The sequence below is a fragment of the Palaemon carinicauda genome, chromosome 22, assembly GCF_036898095.1.
Source record: "Palaemon carinicauda isolate YSFRI2023 chromosome 22, ASM3689809v2, whole genome shotgun sequence".
NCBI classification, from domain to species: domain Eukaryota; kingdom Metazoa; phylum Arthropoda; class Malacostraca; order Decapoda; family Palaemonidae; genus Palaemon; species Palaemon carinicauda.
The window spans coordinates 37,892,437-37,919,936 of record NC_090746.1 but is presented as its reverse complement, the minus strand read 5'-3'; the positions used below and the strand labels follow the sequence as shown (position 1 = coordinate 37,919,936).

The following is a 27,500-nucleotide window of genomic DNA, read 5'->3' as shown; positions in this document are numbered from 1 at the left end:
TTTGGTTTTTATTCTGCTTGTTATTTCGTAGATGAATTTATAGGTCTGATATACAGATGCCGTATTGTTTATTGTCTGATTGGTGGAAAAAACGTTATTATCTCTCCCTAACAAACGTTCGGCAGGATTTCATTTCTTCGTCTATTTACGTTTGAAAGTGAAACGGTTGATGTTTTACATTCTTTACCCTAGATGAGTTTTGAGAAAAATGAATTTAGACGCTTCGCTTCTGTTGTATCGAAATAACGCATTTATAAAAACCTCACTCATATTTTGTTGATTCTAGTCATAAGCATCTAAATTGGGTTATCAACAAATGGAAAAAAAAAAATAATTTGTTTAGTACTATGCCAATGTGCTACTACGAGTTTTTGTAGTCCAATTAGATTTTTTAGACACCGAGGTGGAAAAAAAATCTTAGAAAATCATTTATATATAACTAGAACATTCGTCATATCTCGTACTTTGCAACTTATTTTCTTTGCATTAAGCAATGCCATTTGAAAATGTCAAATCAGTAAGAATTTGAAATAAAAATTTTAATTCATGCTCCATATATTTTTCTTTCATATAAAACGGCCAACTTATTAAGCTCCATATGTTTAGAGCTGGGCACATTGACATTCTTTATTTCAGAAACCTGAAGAATGTTGATTGTGATGAGACGATTATCATCCTGAAGGAAGATAATAAAAATATATTAGAATTCACTCATGTTATAAAGGCCTACATCTGTAAGTCACCTTTCTGCCGTTTTTAGTGATTAGGGGTCTTTAAAAAAAACATTCTTGGAGTAACTAGATAGATTTAGGAGATTTATTGTTTTTTTTCTGTTAACAATACTAGTTTTTCTGTCAATAGTAACAATTAGGCTTAGCATGTTTAAATGGGATGCCCCTTTTTCGGCAGTCGAAAAATCATAACATGTTTTGGAGTATAACAAGTGAGATGTATGCGCCTATGTGGTCTAGATGAATTTATCAATGTACAGATTTTTATGATTATGCTTAAGATTACTATTTTTCATAAAGTATTTTTAAAATCAAAATGATTAGAAAAGACATCTATAGTTTTTATTTCCTGATATTCTTGGGAAATCAATGTATTCAGAAATAACTCTTAATAGGTATAAGCTAAAGGGCTTGTGTAAGGATTCTCTGTACTTTCACTTGTAGCATAACTGTATGATTGCTCGTTCAATCATTGTTTCAATGATAAAAACTGTATTATTATTATTATTATTATTATTATTATTATTATTATTATTATTATTATTATTATTATTAATATGTCCATATTTGATTTTCATTGAAATGGTACAAGTGAGACTATCTATGTTTGCTTTTAATATTTTTGTATTATATATATATAATATATATATATATATATATATATATATATATATATATATATAAATATAATATATATGTGTGTAAATATATAAATGTATCTAAATAAGTATATTTATTTATATATATGTAAATAAGTATATATATATATATTTGTCCACATAATCAGAAACTAAACAATTAGATTATTGCCCCAGAGGGTTTATTAGGACAAAAATTACATTGAAGTCTCCAAGTTTTGATTGTTTTCACAGATTTTGAAACGGTTAACCTCTTTTTACCTTGAAAAGAATCTAGACATTTACTTTCCGACATCTAGTATGAGTAACGTGACCACTTGAAAGCTTTGTGAGGCTCTAGATCTAACTAGTTACAGCCATGATGACTTTGGGTATGGATTTAAGTCTAAACTCCATCAAATCGATTATAGTGAATCGGAATCCCGATCAGGTTTCACTAAAAAAATAAAGCGGTTCTTGTTGATAAGGTTTGCACCTTCGTTATTGGAAACTATGCTCTTTTATTATTCATCATTTAAACTTTAAAACTGTTTGCTTCAGGCAATTGATAATGAAAATTTTAGGGAGTCTGAACCTATCATGTCTAAGGTGCTTAATGACTTCACTGATTCCAGTGCCTGGCATGTGGCCTAAAATTTATATTCCAATGCTATATGGTATTCCACAGGGCAATGTTCTTGGATCTTTTTATAGGTTACCGTGCCATGATCGCTGACCTAGAAAAGATTGTTGTGCAATATGCAGTGATGCAACTATTGCCGCATTGCCTGCTGTTGACAAACAGGTTATTTAAAGGCTCCTACGCAAGATTTCTGCAGAATCATTTACCAAGAAATTAGAGTAAATCCTTGCACATTTGCTATTCAAGTTAATTCTCAGTTGCCGCGTTGATACCATTTCCATTCTGTTTTATTATATTCTGTTGTTCTTATCCAAATTGGAAACATCTTAGACCACAATTAGAGCGATCAATTTTGTTTTATCCTATCCTATAGGAAGTAAAGGCAGCCAGTTGTAAAAAATATCTTCGAACCATTGTCTGGCAAAGTTCAAAAGCTTGTTAGCCTGTGACTTCCCTTTATTGTATAGGACAATTTATCAATAATTTGTAACGGTCATGAATGAGCTACTTATTCGGCAATGACACTTTGCTGGGAAGCACTGGCATTGCAGACCGTTTTATTTTTCTCATAAAATAATTAAAGATTTGTTGTCTTTAAGTTGAGCTTTACAATAGTTAAAAAACGAGATTGATCTGGTAATATCTTTAAGAAAAAGTTGAGATGTTTTAATAGTACGCTTAGTTTTAAACATTTTTTATTGTTAGATTGAAGGAGAGATCAAAGTAATGTGGTGCTATTTTTTTTCACGTTTTGTTATACTTTATTTGACCTTATCACGTTATTGAAGCAAAAGCAACGTTATCTTAATGCTGATATTTTTGCTTTTTTGGTTTATTCATAAAGTTGAAAGTAATTTTAGCAAGGCTCCAATATTGACTACTATAACCTTACAGCTTGAAGATTAATGAAATCCCAATGAAAAACATAGATATTAAAGAATACAGCTGGCCAAGAAAAAAAAAAATAGGAAAAAGGGCGGAAAGTGTCTGGTCAGTGGGTGATAACGGACATCAGGAAATGGGCAGGAAAACCACCACTCATCCTATGTAGCCACGAGCTGCTGCCCTTTTGGTTGTGCCATCTTTGGCAGTGCTCGTGAATGGCGCCGGGAAGGTCAGCAGTATTTTCTACAATCTCATATCTCATTGCACCGAATCCAGAGTGAGGACACTCGTGGAGATTGTGAGAATTCCAAAATGCATTAAATCTTTTTGCTAATGGAGTGTATAGACATGACGAATTCAGTTATGGGATGTTTAAAAGGGAACAGTTAGCGCACATTACACTATTGAATTACTTGGAGCTTATCTTATATCATGATATTATTTATAAATGGAGAAAGATTTTGAAAAAGTCAGTTACTTGATATTTTACCGTGTATGATATAGTTTATAAGTTGTCCAGCAAAACTCCGCGTGGGTTATTGGCTGTCTGAGAATATTTCCTCTTGATTTGGTTTCCAATTTGTTTTCTTGGAAGTATTTTTCATAAGACCACATTGGAGACCTCGAATTTCTCTCTCTCTCTCTCTCTCTCTCTCTCTCTCTCTCTCTCTCTCTCTCTCTCTCTCGCTCTCTCTCTCTCTCTCTCTCTCTCTCTCTCTCTCTCTCTCTCTCTCTCTCTCTCTCTCTCTCTCTCTCTCTCAATGTAATTTTAATTCGAATTATATTTCGGTGAATATAATTTCAAAATTGCTAAATCTTAGATCATTGTTCTCCCTATTTTTCCCACGTCCAAATTAAATTTCAATAGTAAATGTTGAAAAGAGTAGAGTGAGCGTGAAGGTTTGCCGAGACATTTTTTACTTCTTTAATATTCGCAGGAATTTCTCTCGCTTCCTTTTTTCCTGAAATATATTCGCAATCTGAGATTTTTGTATCATAAACCCCAGCTTTTATATCGGACACATGTAATTTGTTAATAATTTGTTCAAATGTAACGGGGAATAAATAATAAAAATTACATTAATCGGGAATGGCGGAGAATCAAATGGAAATTGATATAATGCAAAAAAAAAAAAAAAAATCATTGCACTAATATATTCTTTGGCTGTAAAATATTTTGATACTAAAGGGAGCAGTATCACTGTCTATCAAAATCAAAGAATCAATGAGCTGCTCTGATAACATTTTATTTTTTTTTTAATCAAGTGTGTTTATTAACCGTTTTTATGTGGAAGTTGGTTGAAATTTACATTTTATCTTTTTTTTTTTTTTTATTTTTGCCATGTATTTTGTCAGAAGATTTCAAGTTGAACTTGAACATTTTACTACCAGTTTTTTTTAATCGGGGAATTTGTAGTAGCATGGGAAATCATGTCATGTTTTTACATTTAGCTGACTAGAAGGCCTAGTAGGGGCAACTGAAATTATTATCTATAATTACAATGGAAATAAGGTTAATGTGGGACGATTAGGATTTGAGATGTATTGGTTTCTTCTCGCGGCTTCATTGTAATAACATCTGTGTGGCTAGTTGTAAGGAAACCTTCTTTTACCAGAACTTATTTGGAAAAAAAGATATAATGCGATATGGTAAAATATGATTATTTACCTAGTGTAAAAATAGAACTTTCTGAGATAATGGAAAATGAGACGGTAGTAGATGCACCAAGAAACAAATAGTTTAGGTCCTCAAGGGAACCGGGGTTTGTCATATCCCTTCCATGAAATGTATTGAAGGGTGACAGAGCATCCGGGATACTGTTAAAACTTCGAAATATGACATTCCAAATTAAGGCGAAAACTATGAGAACAGAACAAATGGAAAATATAAAGAAAGAGGAAATCAGAAATCTATACAATACATTTTAATCAGGCTAAAGGAGACTAAATTACTGATGCTCACATATCACATGAAAACCTGGAGTGAGGATCAAATACTAGTTACCTCCGCCAACGAAGTTGGAAGGAGGTTAGGTTTTACCCAATGTATGTGTTTGTTTGTTTGTGTGTGTTTATTTGTAAACAGCTTCCTGGCAACAGTTTTAATAGTAGAATAATGAAACTTGCAGGGATTAACTGTTATGTAAAAAGCTGGAAATTTTTAAATTTTGGAAGTTCAAGAAAAATGTCCAATTCACGTAATCAGCCATAACTTTGGACATCGTTGTCACAGAGACTTCAAACTTGTTTTATATTTGAGTGAATTAAAATCCGCTCCAATTAATACATGTTAGGGTCGAAGGTCACGATCGAGTTCAAAGTCAAGGTCAAGCAACAGGTTAAATTCCGGTTATCTACCATATGGCTACAATTTTGAAATTAAAGTAATGAAACTTTCCGGGATTTTAAACTGTTATGTAAAGAACTGGAAATTATTAAATTTTGGAAGGTCAAAGGTCAAGATCACGGACGAGCAAAACGTTTATATCACGTAATCAGCCATAAGTTTTGTCATCATTGTCATAGAGACTTCAAACTTGGTTCATATTTGATTGTATGAAAATCCACACTAACGAGTAATAGGCTGCCGTGGCAGAGGTTTGCACTCTAATCAGTGCCCTTCTAGTTTACAACTGTTTTTGTTCCGCAAAATTGAAGGCACACGTAGTAGTCACTACAATGTGTACTTTCCAAAGCCTATCCAGATTTCGTAGAAAATTGAAGCACAATACCCTTCAAAAGCATAAGTGGGGGAAAAGATGGACCCCCTTATGTTTGCTTGTATATGTACACATATTTTCTTATCTAATTCGGTAAAAATCACGAGGAAAAACCTGATATCAATTAATACATCTGTAATGGTTATGTTTTATTTCATTCGAATTTACAATTAATGTTTTGACTGAATCAAGTAGTAATGTTCTACAGCCTAAATAGTATTGTGTAGTTCTAGTTGGAAGAGGTTGTTAACCATCAGCGTTGCAGCTCTCATTCCACAGATAACGCGATAGCGCTCTGATTTTATATCTCCCCAAATGCTCTTACAACGTGGGTTTGAAGAAAAATCATTAAAAGGTCTTAATAACCCCTTTTTCAATTCAGAAACTTTTGAAGAATAAAAGTTTTTTTTAATAAAGAATATTTGAGAGTTTATTTCTTTTTTCTCGCGAGGACATTTCTTTAATCAAAATACTTGTTTTCTCTTATATAGTAACGGCTGTCGAGAAAGCTCTTTCTGTTGGGGCCACTTGTATTTCGTAGTTGTATTGATAAAGATATATACAACACTTTATTTTTTCTTTTAAGGCTTTGATTATCATATTTTGTTCATAATCAGAGAGATATTTTTTATGTTTGGTAATTCCAAGGCCGAAGCGATTGACATCCTCATAAATGGAAGGATACAAGACTCAAAGGCAATAAGAGAATTCCATAGCATGGTAGCATGGGGAACGAAACTATCCCAGACACTTCCGTTATCAAGTCTTTTGAATCCTGCAAAGTAAATGTAGGAAGAAGTGGATGGAAGGGTATTACTATGATGGCATAGCGCTCGAATTTTAATTATCTGATTTCTGTAAGCTTTTAGAAGAAAGGCTGAAGATTTTAGAAGAAGAACATAGAGAAACATTTGCAATTGAATGTAGGAATCGATTTGCAGTCTTAGAGACTTTAAGAGACGAAGAACAGACAATTAATGAAGAATGGTGTGATATTAAGAACATATATCAGTCAGTTGGTAGTGAAGTCTTGGGACAAGCAGTTACAAGGAGAAAGCCATGGTAATCAAATGATACTTGTGATGCTATAAAAAGGAGAAAGGGCAGAAATTGATTGTTGAAAGTTTTCGAGGAAGTAATGAAAATTTTAAGGTAGAGCGTGATAAGTATTCCAGTATTGACAGTGAGGTCAAAAGAAAAGCCAGGAATGACTGGAGAGAATATTTAGACAGTAAAGCAGATGAGGCTGACAAAGCTATGAATTCAGGAATTGCTATGGTGTAAGAATTGCTCATAGAATTATCAATGAAATTTCGACTGGGACAAAGAAGAAACATATACCCATCAAAAAGAGAGATGGCTCTTCTATAGCAACAGAAGATGAAGAAAGACAACGTTGGATGGAACACTTTAGTGAGGTCATGAATAAGAGATATGAAGGGAATAATTTTTATTGATATACCTGAAGCTGATGAGGACCTTGATGTGCCCATGAATGAATTCAGTGTGTGTTAAGTCAACGCTAGCCTAAAAAAACTAAAGAGATGGAAAGCCCTTGGATACGATGGAATAACTGCCGAGATGATACTGGCCGAAAATGAAGTGACTTCCAGACTACTCACAAGATTATTTTGTAGAATGGCATGAAAAGCCAAAACCTGATGAATGGATGTTAGGAGTGTTGGTGAAAATAGCTAAAAAGGGAGACATGACTGATTGCAATAATTATAGAGGCATAACACTTACGTCAGTTGTTATGAAAATATATAGTATGTTTATTCTGAAGATACTGGAGAAAAAAGATTGATGAAAAGCTGAGAGATGAACAAGCAGCATTTAGAAAAGGTAGATGTTGCGCTGACCAAATTTTCATTTTGAGACAAGTATAGCAATGCGTAGAATATTGAAATCCCCTTTTGATGGCATTTGTGGACTATGAAGTATCCTTTGATTGTGTGCACCGGCCAATTTTGTGGGGAGTCCTGCGTTATTATGGAATTCCTCTTAAACATGTAATTTTGATTAAGTCTGTTCATGAGCATAGCAAGTGTAAAGTTAATGTTAATGGAGTCTTATCAAATGAATTTATAGCGAACAGTGGAGTACTCCAAGGGAATGTGTTGTCACCTATGTTGTTTATCCTCCTCATGGATTTTGTAATACGTAGAACAGTCAGAGATGGTGTAAAAGGATTGGACTGGATTAGTGATAGGAATTTAGCAGACCTAGAGTATGCATATGATGCTGTCCTAGTTAGCAGAACACCACAGGATTTGCAATGCTTGCTCACCAGAATGCGTGAAATATCACACGAGGTTGGGCTGAAGATAAATAGAAGAAAGAGAGAGATGATGAGAACGGAGTATGCAATGGAAGTTGAAATATCATTGAAAGGAAAAAGGATTAATATGGTAGAATCATTTAAGTATTTAGGAACTATGATCTCTAATACAGGGTCTTTAGAATTGAAGTTTAGTGAAAGATTGTAAAAAGCAAATGAGACAATGGCTATGTTAAATCAAATTTGGAAATCAAATTGCCTGGAATTACATGTAAAAATCAGACTACTTACCAGTTTAGTGAGATCGGTGTTACTGTATGGACATGAGTCATGGTATGACAATGAAACAATCTCTAATAGATTTAGTAGATTTGAGAACAAAGACCTCAGAAGGATATTGGGAGTTATATGTCAAGACAGGATTAGAAATGAGACTATAAGAGAGATTACTCGAGTGCCATATGTGGATGAGATCATGATGAGGGGTAGATGGAGATGGTTTGGGCACGCTCTTCGCACTCTCCAAGAAAGATTAGTTCACCAAACGTTCAGCTAGGGTTCACAAGGCACTAGAAGAATTGGGAGACCCAGGCCTACATGGCTGAGAACTATGAAGCGCAAAGTAGGAGATGATGAATGGACAAGTATTGAATTAAAAGCTCAAGATAGAGACGACTGGCGAAATCTAGCCGAGGCCATTTGCGTCAATAGTCGTAGGAGGAGATGATGATGATGACTTCTTTGAAACAAGTTTGGTATTTGTTTACAAGAGCACACTCTCAATTCATTCCAAAATTATGCATTCTTGCAGCCCTCCTCTTTTTGTACAGTAATTAGGAGGTTCGTTAAATGCTGGAAAAACAAAAAAATAGCAAGATATGTTGCGCAAGGGGGAAGGGATAGGGTTTGGTTGAGGAGGTACTAAACGACCTAGAACCGACATCATCAACATAGTCAAACAAAGAGAAGTTCGTAACGTCAGCGTACATTTGGTATATATTCACAATAAATACTAAATTGTAAATGGAGTAATTACTCAAAAGTTTCACTTTGTGAATTGTATATTTTATATTTGGTAAGTAGTTGATAATAATTCTTATTAGTGTTTTATAAAGAAACTTTTTTGAGAATGATTAGTTTTCCCAGACCATGTTTTGCTACACTAACGCCATCTATTGATCACTGCCTAAGGATGCCTGCCAATTTCCCGCCAATGAAAAAAATAAGATTCATTGTCAAGTATTTACCAAATAAGATATACAATTCACAAAAAGAGACACTTTTGAGTAATTGCTCCATTTTTAATTTTGTATATATTTGGAATATATACCATATGTACGCTGACGTTACGAACTCCTCTTTGATTGACTATGTTGACGATGTCGGTTCCAGATCGTTTAGTACCGCCTCAACCAACCGCTACCCCTCCCCCCTTGTGCAACATATCTTTCTATTTTTGCTTTCCCAGCATTTAAAGAATCTCCTAATTACTGTACAAAAAGAGGAGAGCTGCAGGAATGCATAATTTTGGAGTAAATGGAGAGCGTACTCTTGTAAACAAATACCACAAGTTTGAAGGAGACTGGATTCCCAACATAAGTGCACTGTACAATGAGAGCGTTCATTACTTCGTTTATTTTCCGTCCCAGGCTGCTTCCCAGTTGGACCCCTCGGGTTTGTATCATTGGGTTTTTTTCCAATAGGATTTCAGTTTGGCTTTTGATAATAATAGTCATAGTAATAATAATATTCTTTTCTTTCTCGTGCGTAGTAATAATAATAATCTTTTCTTTCTCGTGCGTATAAATTGAAATTTTAGGTCGTTATAGAAAAAGTTTTTATTTAACCATGTTTATAAAATGTGGAATCTCTTTAAAGAATTTGTTATATGGATATAATAAAAACTCAATTGACAATAGATAGGTTTCTATTTTGAAGCTTGCAAACTGTGTCTGGGTATTTTTCTGAAACCCTCGCCAGCATGCGAAGGTTGGATAAAATATCTTGGGGATTATATATCACTTGGTATCAGGCGTTCCACTTCAGAACACAAATCCCCTGGACCTATTACGCATTTTCAGATGGAATCCACTCCACTCTCCCTCAGCAATTTTTTCCTTCCTTCCGTATTTCTGTTTTGTTGGTAGCAATCGACGATTTTACAGAATTTCCACAATACTCGTTTTGATTTATTAACAGCATCTTGATATTGGAAACTAACTTTGAATTTACAATGATTCTAAATACTTTGGAATTTGTTAATTTTCTATTGGTTGTATGTATGGGTATTAGGAGGGACCGTTTTAGTACGCATCTCAGAACCACACTAGTGTTACTGAAAATTCAAAATGGTGTTGTCAAACTACGGACTGGTTGTGGGGTTTTCAGATAGAGAGCGAGATGATAGAGAACAGCTTTGAAGTGTCCAGAAAGCCTCTTGATCACAATCATCCTATTACAATTGCTTTATTTTTATTAACTTTTTTTAAGGGAACTCCAAACTTTTAAGCGTTTTCTCTTATTGTCGATCCTAGAACATTATTTATAAGATCCATATTTTTTTCCATATATCTTCGTGACAAAATCACCTCAGACGATCTAGGTTATGCTCTACCATCTTTCCAATCTCTTATAAATTTTTCTTATCTATAAGTTGTTGCAATGTTACATGTCACGTTTTAATCTGTGATGAAGGTAGTTTCACATATATGAAATAATTTTATGGAAACTTTAGTATTTTCTGATTATTGCTAGGTTATATATTTTTATTTGTAATAAAAAAATGGGCTGAATAACGGGAGTTGGTGGTGTTTTTATTGATTATTCATAATGTAAAAGTTTCCATTTGTTCTTTTTTATTATTTTATTAGTTGCTTTGAAGCGCTGGTGTTTTTGTTTTAATAGCTGTGCTAACTTTTTTCACCTATAAACCAAGATATAAATCTTTTTTTTTTGGAATATTGTACCAGAAAACTATTTTGAAGCCATCATTACTTTTGCGACATCCATCACAACTCAGTAGCAAAATCTTTCAGATTTTTATGATTTCTCTTCAGTTTGTGCAAGTTTTCGTTACGTCATGTAATGAAATAACTCATCCTTTTCGTTGTAAGAAGAAGGAAACGTGCTAGTTTGGAAGAAAGTTATTTGACGTTTGAGAATTAACTGTAACAGTATAACCTATGGATCTTTGTTGACAGGCAACCCCAGCCATTTTCTGATGACTTGTTGGTCCCCTTAACTTTGTGGCATATTAGTAGAGTGCCTCAGTCTTGGGAACCCGGGAGTGTATTTCCTCTCAGATTGACTGAATTGGTAGAATAGTGTATTTGTGTTTGTGGAGTAAGTAGGCAACCTCCAAAATTATAATGTTTATTATTTTTTATTATTTGTATGAAAAAGTTACGGTTGTTATGCATATATGTATTTATATTGAGTGTGTAGAGCAAATAATTGTTTTGTGAAAATAATTATCAAAATTTGAATATTTAAAGAAAATTATAGCAAAGAAGATATAAAAATAGTTGCAAGCTACATACAACTGAAAAACGTATGTATTAAAGTTATGCTCAAAGCAATACAAGGTATGTACTCGTGTACAAAGAATATACTTAAAGCTGATATAATTGATGCTGCTGTCGGCGTGCCCCAGGATTCTCCTTCAAGTTGTCTGTTATTTAATGTGTATATAGACGAAATGGTAAGAATGATAGAAGGTACTATAGCTAATGACGGTTCAGTAGGAATGTTGCACGCATTATTGTTAATGGACGATACAGTCATTTTAGCGACAAATAGGGATGTGTGTGAACAGAAATTTAGAATAGTTACCCAGCACTGTAAAGATTACGGAATGGAAATAAATGCCAAAAAGACAAAATTTTTTGTAATAAATGGTAGTGATAGGGACAAAATTCCATTACAGTTACACAATACCCAAATCTGTTCTTCAACACAATATCTGTATTTAAGGGCTTAGTTTTCAGATTCAAGGAAGATGGCAGATGTAATTTCATTACACGAAAATTCTAACCAAGCTGTAGTAAACAAATTTGCTATATTTTGTGCGTCCAATAGTCAGATGCCATTCAATGCCATTCAAGTATAAGAAATTGGTATTCGAGAGCGCTGTGATGTCATCATTATTATATAGCTCAGAATCATGGTTAACAAGTAACTTGAAACCGATCGAACAACAGTATAACCAGTTAGTCAGGTGCTTACTTGGAGTCAGAAGGAATACAAGCATAAATCTTTGTTTATTAGAATCCGGGATTCCCCCACTCAGTCACATAATCACTAAGCAGAGACTTGATTTCTTAAGGTCCAAAGTCAATGTAAACGACACTGAACAACCTTTTGTATTTATTTATGAATTATGTCAAGAGAATAACACCAACACATTTAGATTTGTTTCAATATCTGGAACCTCACATGAACTCTAATCCATCTGTTGATATAGCGAATCTCATAAGTATCAGAAGTTTACAATGTACTAAATTTAACACTTATGCCAGTGAGCTAAACGTGACAATGACATTACACCCTGTATATACAACTAATTCGTTTATTCCTGATTTTCTGCGAGAGCCCTTTAGTCACCTTAGACTAATGTCCCAGAATCTAAGAATCGAGACAGGTCGCTGGAGCCGCATACCCCGTGAAGCACGTGTTTGCCGGGGGTAACAATATTACTGCAGTATCCAATCTGAAGACATGCTTTAATAGAATGCGACCTGACTAATGATATTCGATTAAGATACCCTATATTACATTTCAGAGAGACCAGCAGCTTGCTTGGTGAAGACATTCATATATATCTATTATAATATATCCATGAAGTATTAAGATTCTATTCATGAATAGGATTATACCAGAGTCTTAAGATTTTAATCGTATTATACTGAAAGTAACTTAGTTGTAATGCAATTCACCTATATTTCATTTATGATTTTGAATAGACTTTTGTCTTTGGCATTTCCGGGAGTTGGTTAGCTCAAATTACGAATGTAACCATGGTTTAAGCATAGTTCTCTATTGCCTAATTTTTATAGTATTTAAGATGTGTCATGTTTTTAAATGAGACATATAATCATTATCATTATTCTAGTGAATTCCTTTATGTCATGAAGTAAATATTGTATTTTAGAATGGTTAGCTTTCCAATATCAGCTGTATGTTGGACAAAATATTTGTATATTTTTGTGTACCAATGTATGATTTGTATGTTATTTTGTCAATGAAATTTAATTTAATCTATTACTATTCGGAAACATTCCAGCTTCATTTTTCCATAACAATAGTAGCCTTATCTGAGAAAGAGTTTCACTTCCCTGGATCATAACATAACTTGACCCTGAAGGTGATAAATCATACAATGCTTTTTATCATTTAATCGAGTAGTTTCTTGTATGTTGTGTACACACAAATTTGTATATTTATTACAGATAGCTACTTCCCCAATTTGGTAACTATGGTGCCCTTGTTCAGGATCTATAGAACTCGACCAGTCAGTGAGTAAATCATCTTTGAAGGGTAATAATTTTGATGTTCTTAAGACAGGGCAACCAAGAAGTTATGATGATTTTGAAACAACATGAGTAATATTGGATTAAAGTTTTCCTGAAATAGTTTCATTCGTGGAAAGCAGAGTTGTAACTCTGGAATTAAGCTGTTCTTTTGTTTTTCTGGGAGTCGGTCCATTCTGCTGTTAATCTTATATTATCAAGTATATACTATTTTATATTTGTTGAATTATTTACCCTCATTAAATTCCTAGATTTGATTTATGACGAAAGTAGCACCATCAATCCCCTTGGTTTGTTGATGGCTGAGATAAAGGCTCTGAGATGTAGTTGAAATGGCAACAACTCCAATCATTTCAAACTCTAGTCCCAGTGTAACTTCTTTGCATAATTGGGTATTCAGTTTCTTTTTTTAAGAAATGTGACGGTTCCTAGGTCCTTGGTCTCAACTTATTTGAATTTTATTCAGCTTTGATCTGTGATTATATGGCATATTATTATCATACTTATCATCGTACTTTAAGGAGTTTAGGTAATTATTTAGCCCAAAGAATTGGCTTTTGATTTCTACATGATGAAGTAATGAGTGGTCTGTTGGGTAACGATTTGAAAGAGAAATGGAGTTAAGCAAAGCGGCAAAGAACCTTTAGTACATCGTACATTGTTCCATGCAAGACACACAGTAGGCCAGCCACCATATTGAAATTTCCTTGGTTTAAATCTTTAGAATTGCAGTACTAAGGAACACAGGGTGTTACTATAAGATCAGCCTTTCCCATACCTAGATACTTATGGAGCTGTTTTTTTTTTTTTTTTTTTTTTTTTTCTTGAAGTCTGGAATACCGAGGAACTTTAGGTGGGAACGGAGTGTTTATAGATCGTAAGACTTGAAAATTTTGTAAATATAAGGTACAGACGTTTACGAGGGAACAATATTTTAGAATTATGGAACGTCATGTTTTGAGAACTGTTGTTTAAAGGAAATTCGTAGTTGTTATCAAGTTCTTATCTATGAATATAAAGCCTTTTCAATAGAATAAAAAATGATTGGCTGTATACAATCATTTGTGGCCACATCTGTTTCAACCCAGCAATTTTAAAGCAATTTGGCAATGAGACTAATTTCTCCTTTCAAATATTTTTCCCATATTTCTTTCAATAGCTAACGAGAACTTTTTTTATTTTGATAACAGTCTTCCCTTTTTTCAACCACTACTTCAGGAACTATACACTATTCCTGTCAGCAGAATAAAAAGAAAAAAAAAACCGAACCCAGCTGTTTGATTGAGAAGGAAAATATTTCGTATAATGTAAACAAATACTAACTTTATTTATTTCGCAACATGGGAAATTTTAATGTTAATAAATCGTCATTGGCGTTAGATCTGCTTTCAGTGGATTTGTGGAAAGTAGAAAAAAATATACATTTATTACATTTCAGCTTATCTTTAACAACGACACAAGTGAAGCTGCTCATTATTGTAGTTTATTTCACGTAGATTTCAAACTTACCTTTCCCCTGAATGTTAAGGTTATTAAACTTGAAACTCTGCTTCATGTTGTCTCTCTGTTTCTACTTTCGTCCCGTCTTTCCGCTTCCGAGAGAGTTAATAACTCCTACAGGAAACAAGGCCGGGGAGTAAAAATGTAGGAGTCTTGGGGGGGAATTCTGTTGTGTCATTAACCTTTGCTTTTCACACATGGCTGGCTTTAGGATCGAAGAACGAAAGTGAAGTGAAAAAGAGAAGATTATTTGAATCTCTCTCTCTCTCTCTCTCTCTCTCTCTCTCTCTCTCTCTCAATATAATATTTTCGCCGTCTTGATGAATCTCAATCTTAGTTTTGCTCAACATTTCAAGTTGAATGATTGAGAATCATATTTACAAGCCAAACTTTTTCTTGTGTGCGGTTTTTTTTTTTTTTTTTTTTTTTTTTTTTTTTTTTTTTTTTTTTTTTCTTCTTTTTTTTTTTTTTTTTTTTTGAAGTGTTACCCGCAGTTTCTGAAGAATGTCGATTCTGAATCCAGCACTGCCTATTAAGTTCTATCTAAAACAGTAGACAATGGTTATTTAGCAAAAAATATCGGAAACGAACTGTCCGAAGATAATTGCGATTTATAATCATGATCTTTATTACTGAATAGAAAGTATGACTGATGCGGCTCATTCCATTGCGATCATTTGACTCCGATAACTTTTCGTATATGGCGTATCTTTCTCTGGAATAAATCTTTTAGCATGAGAACTAAAACATTAAAATTTCAATAAAACTCGAAATTTCAGCTATGAGATAGATTAAATGGAAAGGACATACAAATTATTCTTTTTTTTTTTTTAATTTTCACTTCTGGTAGTGATTTTAGGCTAAAAAGCTGACCAAAAATAGAAAAAAAATAGAACAAGAGCTCTTACGGAAGAGAGCGGCAGCAGTTTCTGTTTTCGTGAACTGTTTGGTTATCCAAAAGGTAATTTTGGATATGTAGGATCAGCTATGTTATATATCACCTTCTTTGTAGATAAGGATAGAGCTCTCAGTTCTAGGACTCGGCAGCTACTGGAATGACCGCTGAGCCCTCAGCTCCCCTTTCACTTTTGTCATGGAAATACAAAAACTCGTTTTCTCTGCAAATTTTAATCTTCATTCAATAATGCACAAACTAAAGAGAATTGGAATATTAGTTTATTTTTATCAACATAGGAAAAGCAGCCTAGAACAGAGACAATGCTTCATTTCAGTTGATTGTTTTTTATTTGGTCTTTATGTTTTTCTGTTTCTTATTTTATGTATTGCATATTCTTAGTGATCGTCTATATTCTAATTCTTTTTACACTTTTGATGTTAGAATATTTATCTAAATGGGGAACTTGAAGCGTTTGTAGAATACAATACACTGGATATTTTGCGCTTTCATTCTCGGCATCTTGTTGAAGTTTCCTTAAGTAAATTTTATATTTATTACAAAAGAAAAACGTAGGTCATATAATTTTATATGTAACTTCTTTGTTGATTGACAATTATTTTAGATATGCATGTTTTGTTTGATTACGATTGCAATTAAGGCTAAAGTTCTTTCGAAACTGAAACTCTTTCAAAAGATTTAATAATCGGTGAATCATAGAGATCATATAACGGACATTGATCAGTCATCTTGATATGACATGGTGATATTATTTTAAGATCAGCAATTGTTCCGATTCCTCTTTGATTTTTTTGTATTCCTACTTAGTGGTAATTTGACGAGAAGGATCTTTGTTGCTGATAATGATATTGACGATAAAATTGTGTGCATTCACATAACGATTTGAAACTTTTAGAGAAGTGCACTAAACAATTCTCTTTCGAACCCTGTCTGTCCCTTTTTCATTTATCCGTGCTCTAAAGAGCGCGATATGATACGAGCTCTTTACGCAAGCCATTCAATATCAACTTTATTCATATTGCCCCTTTTCTTTACTTGATATTTTCCTTAACCGGTATTTTCATTAAACATTTAACTTACGTATTTGGCCAGGCGTGATGAATTAATAAATTTTAATTACAGTGGTTAAAATTCCTTGTTAAGTATTGTCTTGCAATGGCAAACACGTTACAGCTGCATGAGAACATGCAGAGTTTTTATAATTATATGAAATGAGACACATAATTACCTGTGCGTGTAAAGCTTTCAAGTTAAAATTATTGTGTGTTTAATTCTACTTTCAAGCAGAGCTGGACTAAATAACTGTTGAAAGTCTCCAAGAAATGAACGGACATATGGTGGGATAGTTTGTTATCTTCCCTATTTACCGTGACTCGCGCATCGAACCGATGAACGTTGGGTATTGATGTAGGCTCCAATTTATTGGGTAAATTCATCTTGACTATAGAGAACCACACACCACACGAGCCAAGTTCCCTGCAACATTTCATCTAAGACTTAACTTCGAGTAGAACTTGCTGAGGAAACAGAGAGAGAGAGAGAGAGAGAGAGAGAGAGAGAGAGAGAGAGAGAGAGAGAGAGAGAGAGAGAGTGCCTCTTTGGTTAAACTTTTTGGGATAGTATATTTTCCAAGTGCAGGGCTGAAAGCTTAATTATTAGTGTTTAATAATTTGTTATTTGGTTGATAATCCGACCTATGTCATCGGGTTCAAGCACCAGATTCCGTTCATTGACCTTCTAAGCTTTTGGCAAAGTAAGGAGTAATGAAAACCGAAAAGGATCAGCCATCGTAGACATGATTCTGTATCTTTTATATTTTGTAAGCATATACTGTAATCATATCGTGGATCCTATATTTTACTTAAGTTCTCGGAAAAAAATTCGCATGTTACAGACCACGCTTTCACTGTGCAACTTCGTTTAGAATATATATATATATATATATATATATATATATATATATATATATACATATATATATATATATACACACATATATATATATATATATATACATATATATATATATACATACATATATATATATATATATATATATATATACAAATTTATGAGAAAAATTGTGCAAAAATATACTCAGCTTCTATAACATTTTCAAATTATATAGTCCATATTCAAATTTAGTAGGGTTGCTTATTATGAAGAAAGATGAGCCAAGTCTGAATCTATGCTAACTTGGAAATTATGTCCAAATAAGAGGCGATATCTGTATTTATTTTATATTCGTAAAAAAAAATATTTTAATGAGATTAAAAGCTATACCAGTTTAAAATAAATATGCTGCTGACCTTAGGTAACAATAGAATCAATCATAATATAATTAATTTCTAATCTTTGGAGGTAAAGAAGTTAATAAATGCACATTCCTAACCAGTATTTTAACCTATGTTTGGCTACAGTAATGCGAGTGTCACCCACTCTGTCCTGTGGATGGTTGAGGGAAAAGTTCTATATAGGATAGTCCTAATCCAGGTCAGGAGGAGCACATGTTCAGTGTCCCGTATATGAATATATTACTTGTGGCGTATTATTTTAGAAGAGTATAGAGATGTCATCTGTAAAATTAGGCACAAACTACCATATACATGAACACGCTCACTAACATACTCCTGATAAGGTAATGCTACCGATAAAGCCCTGTCAGATAATAATTTGCAAGCTATTACCAGGAACGGGAAGTTGATAATAAGACCACCTCTCTTTAGATCCTTGAGACATTCCTTGTGTCGGATAGAGATATCAGCACAGTAATTCAAGCCAGTAGTGCTCTTATATAAACACTCAAATTGTACTCTTAGACACAATTTCGTTGTAAATAATTGGCGATTAATATGGATGTTACGGAATATTCATAAAGCTACCAACTATGTGGAAGAAGCCTTATGGAAATTAATTAACCTCCTTGAAGCTGAAGGCATGGTTATGGGTCGCATAGGTTTTCAAGTTATCATAGTCCGCCTCTGGCACCGTATTTTAAATTGCATAATTCATTTCTTACTAATAGGGATATAGGGGAAAATTGCTAAATACGTTTTGCTTTGTAGTATTAATCTTCCCTTAACATAATATAAGGGATGTTCATCTTAATAAGATTTGTGATTACTAGGGACATGCGTCCTCGTCCAGGCTTATACAGTACCACCAAGTGCCTTCCATGTGTGATAGGGAAAGTAAGATTGAAAAAGAAAATTCATCATCAAAGGCTGGATGTCATTGCATATTTGAGGAGAAAGGAGCGAGTCTCTCTCGAAGATGAATCTACAGTACTAAATTACTTTGCTGGTAAATGTTTTTATCAGTGAACATAACGCAATATCGATATGGAATTCTATTCTCGCCACTCTTTAAGGAGTTAAAGGGAGTAGCTCGTTATGCTTGGAATGTATTATTAATTACTTTGAGTAGTTCGAGGGCTATGCAGAAAGACAGAAAACTTCACTGTGAAGGTTTGACAATGTAATATTAATCATAATGGATTCCTCACCGAGAGGAAAGGGTAATTAGGAATTTCATTATTGCAGAGGGTGACTGATAAGGCAATAATTCGGCTGGGCAATACTTACTGATCGAATGATAATGGTTCATCCACTTATAGAATTTGGAGATTTTTTTTAGTTTATTATTTGCTATAGTGCAAGATGTTACGGGTATTTTTTTGTCATGTCGATGGATGTTTATGTGCCATCTACTATTTTTAGACACTTTTCTAATTTTCTTTCTTATCTCCAAGGCAAAAGCTCTGAAGGAAAGATGTTTCTTGCAACTGCATCTCGGTTAATCTATTTTTTCCATCACTTAACCTTTTATATCCTTATCCCATCAACTTTTGTTTAGGTTTCCTCTAATTACACGTCCCACTATTCCATGATCCCGTTATGGAATTTTACGAATTCGTCATGTACGCCTTCTATCTATTTCTTCACCCGTAGTCTATAGTTAAACCATTTTCTCCCTATATGCTTTTGCCATTTATTTCTTATCTAACTTGATTGTCTCTTGATATTTGCAGCCTCATCATCATACTTTTCTTCAATGTATATATATTTCAATAATAATTTAAGTCAAATAAAGATTATTTATATTTTAGTAACACTTTTTCCCACTATTACTACTATCAACCTTTTTTTTTGTGTGTGTACCCTTTACTAATGCATAACTTTGCAAAATCTTGGACTGACAATTTCTATTATCCAAGTTCACCTGCAAATTTCCTTTGTTTAAAATCATATATTAACATCAGTTAAACATATTTCGAGACACATTTCCACAAGTCTTTCTCCTTTATTATTTGCTTTATTAAATTAATACTTACCAGAAACTCTCTTTGCCTATACATTCGAATAAACCAGTACAACCACCCTTGTATTCTCTGTGAACTACGTGAGACAGATCATACTCCCAAAACTGTTCTCTGTAACCCTTATTTTTTTTCCGTTTCGCTTCTGTCACAGTCTTATACAAGGAATTCTTTACTGTCTCCATGCTCTTATACTATCCTTGAACTAATACTTCTGAACTCATTCACCCGTCCCTAGTCTTAGTTGACATCACCTATCCCAGACCGAGTCTCTCATTCTTTTTCATTCCGTCAAAAGCTGCCCTTTCACATTGGTCTTAAAAAGTGCCAAAATGACCAGGAATCCTATATTTTTTATCATATGCGCTATATCTAATATTCAAAACCTGTAGATTTTTTCTTTTTGTGGATTTTGAATGATGATGTTAGAAACTCCATATACTAAACTATATAGCGAATCCATTAGTAAGGTGAATCTTACTCTAACAAAGCAGTTGCCCAGGTAATGACGCCTGTTAGGATTTGCTCACACATCACTCTTGCCGGATAAACACCAAGCTCTGTAGTTTTGGATTTATCTTTTCAGCGATATTGGGTTTTGCTAATGAATGTGACTAATAGATAGTTAAATAACGTAAGCTGATACATGCTTACGTGGCGGGCCATAAATATTTGTTCAGTTGGTAAGTCAGGCAGGGTAAGGTAGGCTAAGCATGGGTGCATGTGGTATGGAGGAGTTGGGGAACTATTGACAAGGATGATACGAGTTTGTATCTATGTATTATATAATATTTTAGAGTCTTTTTTTCTACATAGTATGCCGACTTATGCAATTGTGGAGCCATTTCCCATTTATTTCACCCAGGATAGAATACCTATTCAAAATAGGCAGGAATTGGTTTTTAACCTATCCAGAAATTCATTCCTTTACTGGGCCCCTAAGAGGTGTGATATTATTGCAAATGAAAGTGTGTGTGTGTGTGTGTGTGTGTGTAAATATGGATATACATATTATGCAGTCGTAAAGAGAAAAAGGCAGAGTGGTGGTGAAAGAAATGTAATCCAGAAAAAAAAATTACCCTCACTACTTATTTAGAAAAATCAAGAAAACAACAGCGTCTGTTCATGTTGCTGTGAAGGTACCAGAAATTTGCATTTTTATGCTCAATCGCTATACGTTTTTAAACCATTTTCAGCGAAGTCCCTTGCCCGTCATACTAAAACGCACCCGTTGAAAATCTTGTATAATAGGCTTACGTGTATTTGCAACGCATGTTGAGTGCTACTGACCTTCATGATAGCCCGGTCGAACTTGATTGTTGTAATTTTTGAGCAAATTCTCCAGGATGGCCGAGATGTTATGGGAAAGGTGGGCCATGTCGCTGCTGCTTCTGCTTGTCACTTGCTTCTGGGCCAACGGAAGTGGCTGAAAAGGAAGGATTCACAATATATGGATCAAAGAAAAATGGTGCTCATGTTATTTATTCATTATCGTCTCGCTTTATCGGAGGGTGAAGTGCCTCATAGAAGTGATATGCCCCTCTATGTTCATTAAAACTTTAACATAATTTTGTAAATTAATAATTAACATTGTGCATGCCATCCTTTGATGTTAATTTCTTGTCCGTAACAGCTTTAATGCTTTGTACGCTTTTTTTACATCGAGGATATTCTGATTTTGATATTGATGTCACTGATAATGTTAATGTCATTTCTGGATAAAGGCAACGCGTTTATTAACATTATAGGAAAATTTTTGTTTTTCCTTTATACTGCTCCGGCTATTATTATATCTATAATTTTTTTTGTCCAAATGGCGTTATAATCCTCTTCAAGATGAAATTTGTAAACTAACTATATATATATATATATATATATATATATATATATATATATATATATATATATATATATTATTTATATATATAATATATTTATATTATATATATATTACATATTTATATTATATATTATATATACATATATATGTATATATATATATATATATATATATATATATATATATATATAAGTATGAGTTTCAGTTCTAATTTTGTTATGTTCGCAGATGATACGTAAGAATGCGTTATTAGTTCTGAAAAGCATCTTCGAGTTATTTTTTTATCAACTTATCTTTAATATATTTCCTTTTCTAATGATTATTATGAATAAATCGGCCCATTTAACGATACTTTTTTGTCCTCTCAGAAATGATAATGTCTTCGGGTACTTGAAGACATTGTAATTGACTGTTGATGTAGCAGGCAATTAAATGACATTTTAGAACTGTGAGAACTAAGACTTTATAGACCGTTAATTGCAGGAGTTTCGAGGCTCCAGAGGCTTATCTCTTGTGAACGCTTAGTATAAGGTTTCATGTTAGTACAATTGTGATCTATTGCATTGGAGATTGCATAGTCGCATTTAGTGCCTATAATGATCTCGGGTAACGATTCCTGGGTCAAACATGTCAGCTTGTCTTTAAATATCTTTGTTATTTCCTCATGTTTTAATAATCATAACTAAGAAAACTTATGGAATGTTGTCGTTATTCATTGCTAAAGAGGTAATGCGGATTGTCAGAATGTTTTGGGGATGTATGTTTTATCTTTGGGAACACAAATTTTTGAGATTTCTGATAAATAGTCTTTTTAATGTATTAAGATTTCTGATCGATGATCTTAAAAATAAGAATTTGACATCTTGAATGGTTGTGCCCATTTTTACCAGTTTTAATCATTAGTCGTAACGTCAATCTCTCGGCTTATTTCTTCTCTTCGTTCTCCAGCTCTAATTTTTCCCCCCATCTTTAACTTTGGGACATGACTTCGTCCTTTTCAGAGGGAAAATAATAGGTAGGAGTCGACAAATGAGAACGTTGTTTCCCCTTTATTGCAGGAATGGAAGTGGGTTGTTTCTATCGGCCATCGATTTTAGCCATTTCACTTCTACTGGACTCCTTCCATCCCCTTTCCTGGTTTTTACTTTTTTTTCTACCACACGTGCGCAGGTCACAGAGGTTTTTGATATCCACTGAAGTTGTTTACTTAATTACGCAATGAGTTTACACAGTAAAGAATTTTATTAAAGCATAATTAAGGAACATCGTATGGAAATAACTGGATGTTTCCTTTTAAGCATGCATAGAAACTTCAAACTACCTTTGTGGCAATCGAGCTGCGTCTCTTACTGCGTAGATATCCTGTACTTCTTAACCACTTGCGCTGCTGAAGTATTTTTCGAAGTGGGTCATGGATTCGATCTCGGTTTTCAGTGTAGCCTTATCAATCCGTTAAATATGTGAAGGGCCATTTTAGGGTGAAAATATCATTATCGAACTGTATCGGATTGGCACGAAATAATGTGAATATAGACTTAAATTCTCCAACTTCACCTTTTTTGTCCTTTGATTTTTTGTATTTAAGAGAAATAGTTGTATTCTATGTATTCTACTGTGTATTTATTACTCAGCCTATTGAGAATCATATTCTCCTTCCTCCCAACATTTGCATAATGGCATCGCTTGTATTGATTCCTCGTGATTTGGATAATGATATCGCCACTGTGTTTTGTAATGACCGTTTAAAGGTCACTCATGTATGTCAGGTGCTAGGGAAAGTGGCATTGCCCTATCAAGCAGGACAATGCCCTAGAGACGGACCATATATACATATGATCAGCACCCAAGCCCCCTCTCCACACAAGCTAGGACCAAGGAGGGCCAGGCATTGGCTGCTGATGACTCAGCAGATATGCATTTAGGCTCTCCCAAATCCTGCATCCTTACGTTGCAAGGATGGTAAGGTTGCAGAAACCAAAGGAACTAACAAATTTGAGAGAGATTCGAACCGCAGTCTGTCGTTCACCAGTCAGGGATCTTACCACATCGGCCACCACAACCCTTGATGATGAGCATCATTATCCATATTTACTCAAGATTTTTTTACCATAATGCTTAGTCTTTTCATATATGGAAGAGAATTTTGCAGCTATAAATTCAGAATATTAGTTACTTATACATATTTATAAACCAGCTATGGTAATCAATTTTTAAGACTTGTGTCCTAAGTAATGTAGCTGTTATTATAAACTTATTATTTGAAGTAAAGTGATTTGGCTCAGCCATGATGCTTAAAAGGTTGTTTATTTATTAACGCCTCTGAATGGTTTCACAGAATACTACTTTACAAAACTGTTTCACTTATATTTGGTAACTTATTTTGCATTTGGAAATAAAGAAAGTGGACAAATGCACTCTTGATCTTTTTTCTTGTGTCTGGTCGTCTGTCCTTTTTCCTTTGGATTTCTAAGGTGTTTAATATCCTTTGGTGCAAATCTCCGTACCAAACATTTTGCCTTATGGTTTAGGCTTTACACTAGTGTTGGAAATTAATCTACGACCCATGCTGGAAAAAGTTCTATTTGAAAGATTAGTACAATGTAAGATGGGTATTTAGGATTATTTTACATTAAAGATGTATATTTTTAGCATTAAGTTAGTTACATAAACCAATATAGTGCTTGAGGCCTATATATTCATGAAATCTATATAAACGAACTAATATACTGTCATGGGCTGACTATTTAATGAACACAACACAGAAGACAACAATGAAACAATGAATGATTAACTAGTCATTAGATTAGTGTTTATAATAAATAAAATATCGTAAATGAATCATGATCTCTTACCTGAGTGACAGTGTTTGGTTGATCATTTTGAAATCCTGAGATATTTTGACTTGCTGAAAGCCCAGGTCTGGCATGCCGTAGACCAGAATGCGAGTATGTGTGTCCCGGGCGACTGTAGCCATGACTAAGTGAATTATGTGTGGCTGTGTAAGGATCGTGTTGATACACAGGCAAGTGATGTACTTGTGAGGGCTTCGCGTATCCGTCATGCGTAGGATCGGATAGGTGAGAGTTTATGTCCTGAATATGGGATTTTGACTCTTTGTTTAACCTTGGTTTGTGTGTGTTTTTGGGAGAAATATGTGTTTCTTTTGTAGGGGTATTGTATTCAATTTGATAACTATCGTCTGTATCGATTGATGTGGGATTCGGATTGCGATCATTGTTCAAAATCGCCTGGTTTTCTAGTTGCTGTAACTCGTCCGAGGAAGGGACTCCATCTGACTTCATGGTATCCAGTGGCGTAACTAGAGGGCTGTGGAAAAAAAAAAATTCTGTAAATGAAGTGACTTGAAAGAATGCTCATTATATACTTTATGTGCTTAACAAATTGACTGGTTAGATGGGCCATGCTAATATACTAGTGAAGAGCTCTTCTTTAGAATATTGTTCATTTCTAGAGACATATTATCAATCAATCTATAAGGAAACCTAGTGTCATGTCTATTAGATAAATAAAAGAAATAAGATGAAGTCTTTCCTGAATTTTTGACTTGTATGATAATTTGTTAATAGTATGATTCCAAAACTTTATCATTGATATATATATATATATATATATATATATATATATATATATATATATATATATATACAGATATAGATATATATATACAGATATATATATATATATATATATATATATATATTATATATATATATATATATATATATATATGTAGACACATACATACATACATGCATATGTATGTATGTATATATATATATATATATATATATATATATATATATATATATATATAAGAGAAAAGTGATATATAAATATTGGTGAGATGTTTTTAAATGTTCATGACCGAGATGATTTTACACGATGGAATTTGATTTTCATATATCCAGTAGTTTGCGTGTAAATCTACATTTTCTTTTGCTCTTCGTTTAATGATTTGACTTTTTTTTTATGCTTTAGAAAGTTTTGGACAAGTCAGGCGAATCGTGTGCATGGAGGAAATTGTTCTGCATCACTTTTTTGTTTCGATATGAAAATGTTCTGCCTTTGATAGTCAGTCACGAGGAACGCAAGGTATTGTGTCCTCTGGTGTTGACTGGGTACCTATACTGTAGGACGGCGATGTTTACTCTGTGGAGAAAGTTTTTCAGCTCAAGAGTCAAGACTCGAAGGAGAGGAAGGTCGTTTGTGTACATCTTTGCCTAAGGTTCCCTCGGTGAATTCCTCTTTAAGATCTGATGGCTCTTCCTCCAGATTTGTTCTGGCTTGAATATAGGTCGCATTATTCAAAGTTTCGTCATTGTTTGTTTAAAATTCCTGTCAAATCTCCTAGTTTAATGGTTGAATTCCCTGAGGGATTGTGTAGTTGTATGCTTGTTTGGTCATTCTTTACTCAAAATCTTTTCCTCTGTTTTTAAAGTTTATAAATTGCTCATATGTTTAAAATTATTAATATAACCTTCAGGATAAACACTAAAGTTGGATACCTTTTAGTTATTGTATGAATATTTGTTTTGAATACGTCTAATATTCTTCTATATTTTTTATATTGGTTTAATCTCTCTTGATATCTATTCAGAATAATTTTGTTTGTAAATTGTACATTAGATTAGGTGCGATCCTAAAGTTGCTCATTTAATCAGAAGCAAGTTGTATTGCATCAATTTGTGTTTGTACGAGTGTTAACAGGAGGTCTGAAAGCATCCAGAGGATGGCCTCCCTTCAAAATGATTAACTTTTGTTTAATATCGATAATGTGACGGTTTGTGGCCAGTGAACTTAGCATTTTATTTGTTCGAACCTTCAAGAAATGAACTAATGAAAGCCGGTCCGTAGATTCCTGAACAAAAATGAAAAATAAAACTCCCCCAAGGAAGTATGACAGGCGTTATCTTTCAAACGATAAGCTTTTAAACGTGTTATTTTGGTTAATAATGCGAATTAACCCGCTTTTCACATTTTGTTTTCGGATTACGGTTATTGGGGTAATGTATGATGTATCTGCTGTCAACAACACTTTTTCTTAATATACTGTATATTGTTTTCAAGCTGTGATATTTTCTTTCTCGTTTCCTAATTCTCTGAATCTCTGCACCATTGATAATCTAATTTCTAAGGAGGTAATTAAGCAAGAGCTCAATAAAGACTGAGATAAAACCTCTTCTCATTAGCATATGGATTGTAATTGTCACTGACACTTGTTTTCTTCTTTTCGTTCTTCACCTTTGTCCTGCAGGCTGCATCTTTTGTTCACCTCGCTTGAATTTCCTTTTGTGTTTTACTATTTTCCTTTGGTTTTGGTATTATGTTTTTATATATATTATGTTTATTGGTCTTAGTGTTATGTTTATCTTCTGTTAATAAAAGTATGTAATATTCTTTATTTCATTTTTGTACCTTGATCCTTATGTCACTTTTTTATAGGGTTTTCTTTTGTTTTCCATTTCGGCCAAACATATTTCCACTTTACGCGTGTCCCTTT

General features: G+C 33.6%; 1 protein-coding gene across 1 annotated transcript in view; it reads right to left on the bottom strand.

Annotated features, from left to right (window-relative positions):
- Window positions 1-27,500, bottom strand: part of LOC137616411 (gamma-aminobutyric acid receptor subunit alpha-2) — a 366,980-nt gene that overhangs the window by 154,321 nt on the left and 185,159 nt on the right. Inside the window, exons 2-3 of the mRNA XM_068346148.1 lie at window positions 24,832-25,306; window positions 21,430-21,565 (exon numbers count right to left, since the gene is read on the bottom strand). Coding sequence (XP_068202249.1) covers window positions 21,430-21,565; window positions 24,832-25,306 — 611 coding nt within the window. The remainder of the gene's footprint in view (window positions 1-21,429; window positions 21,566-24,831; window positions 25,307-27,500) is intronic.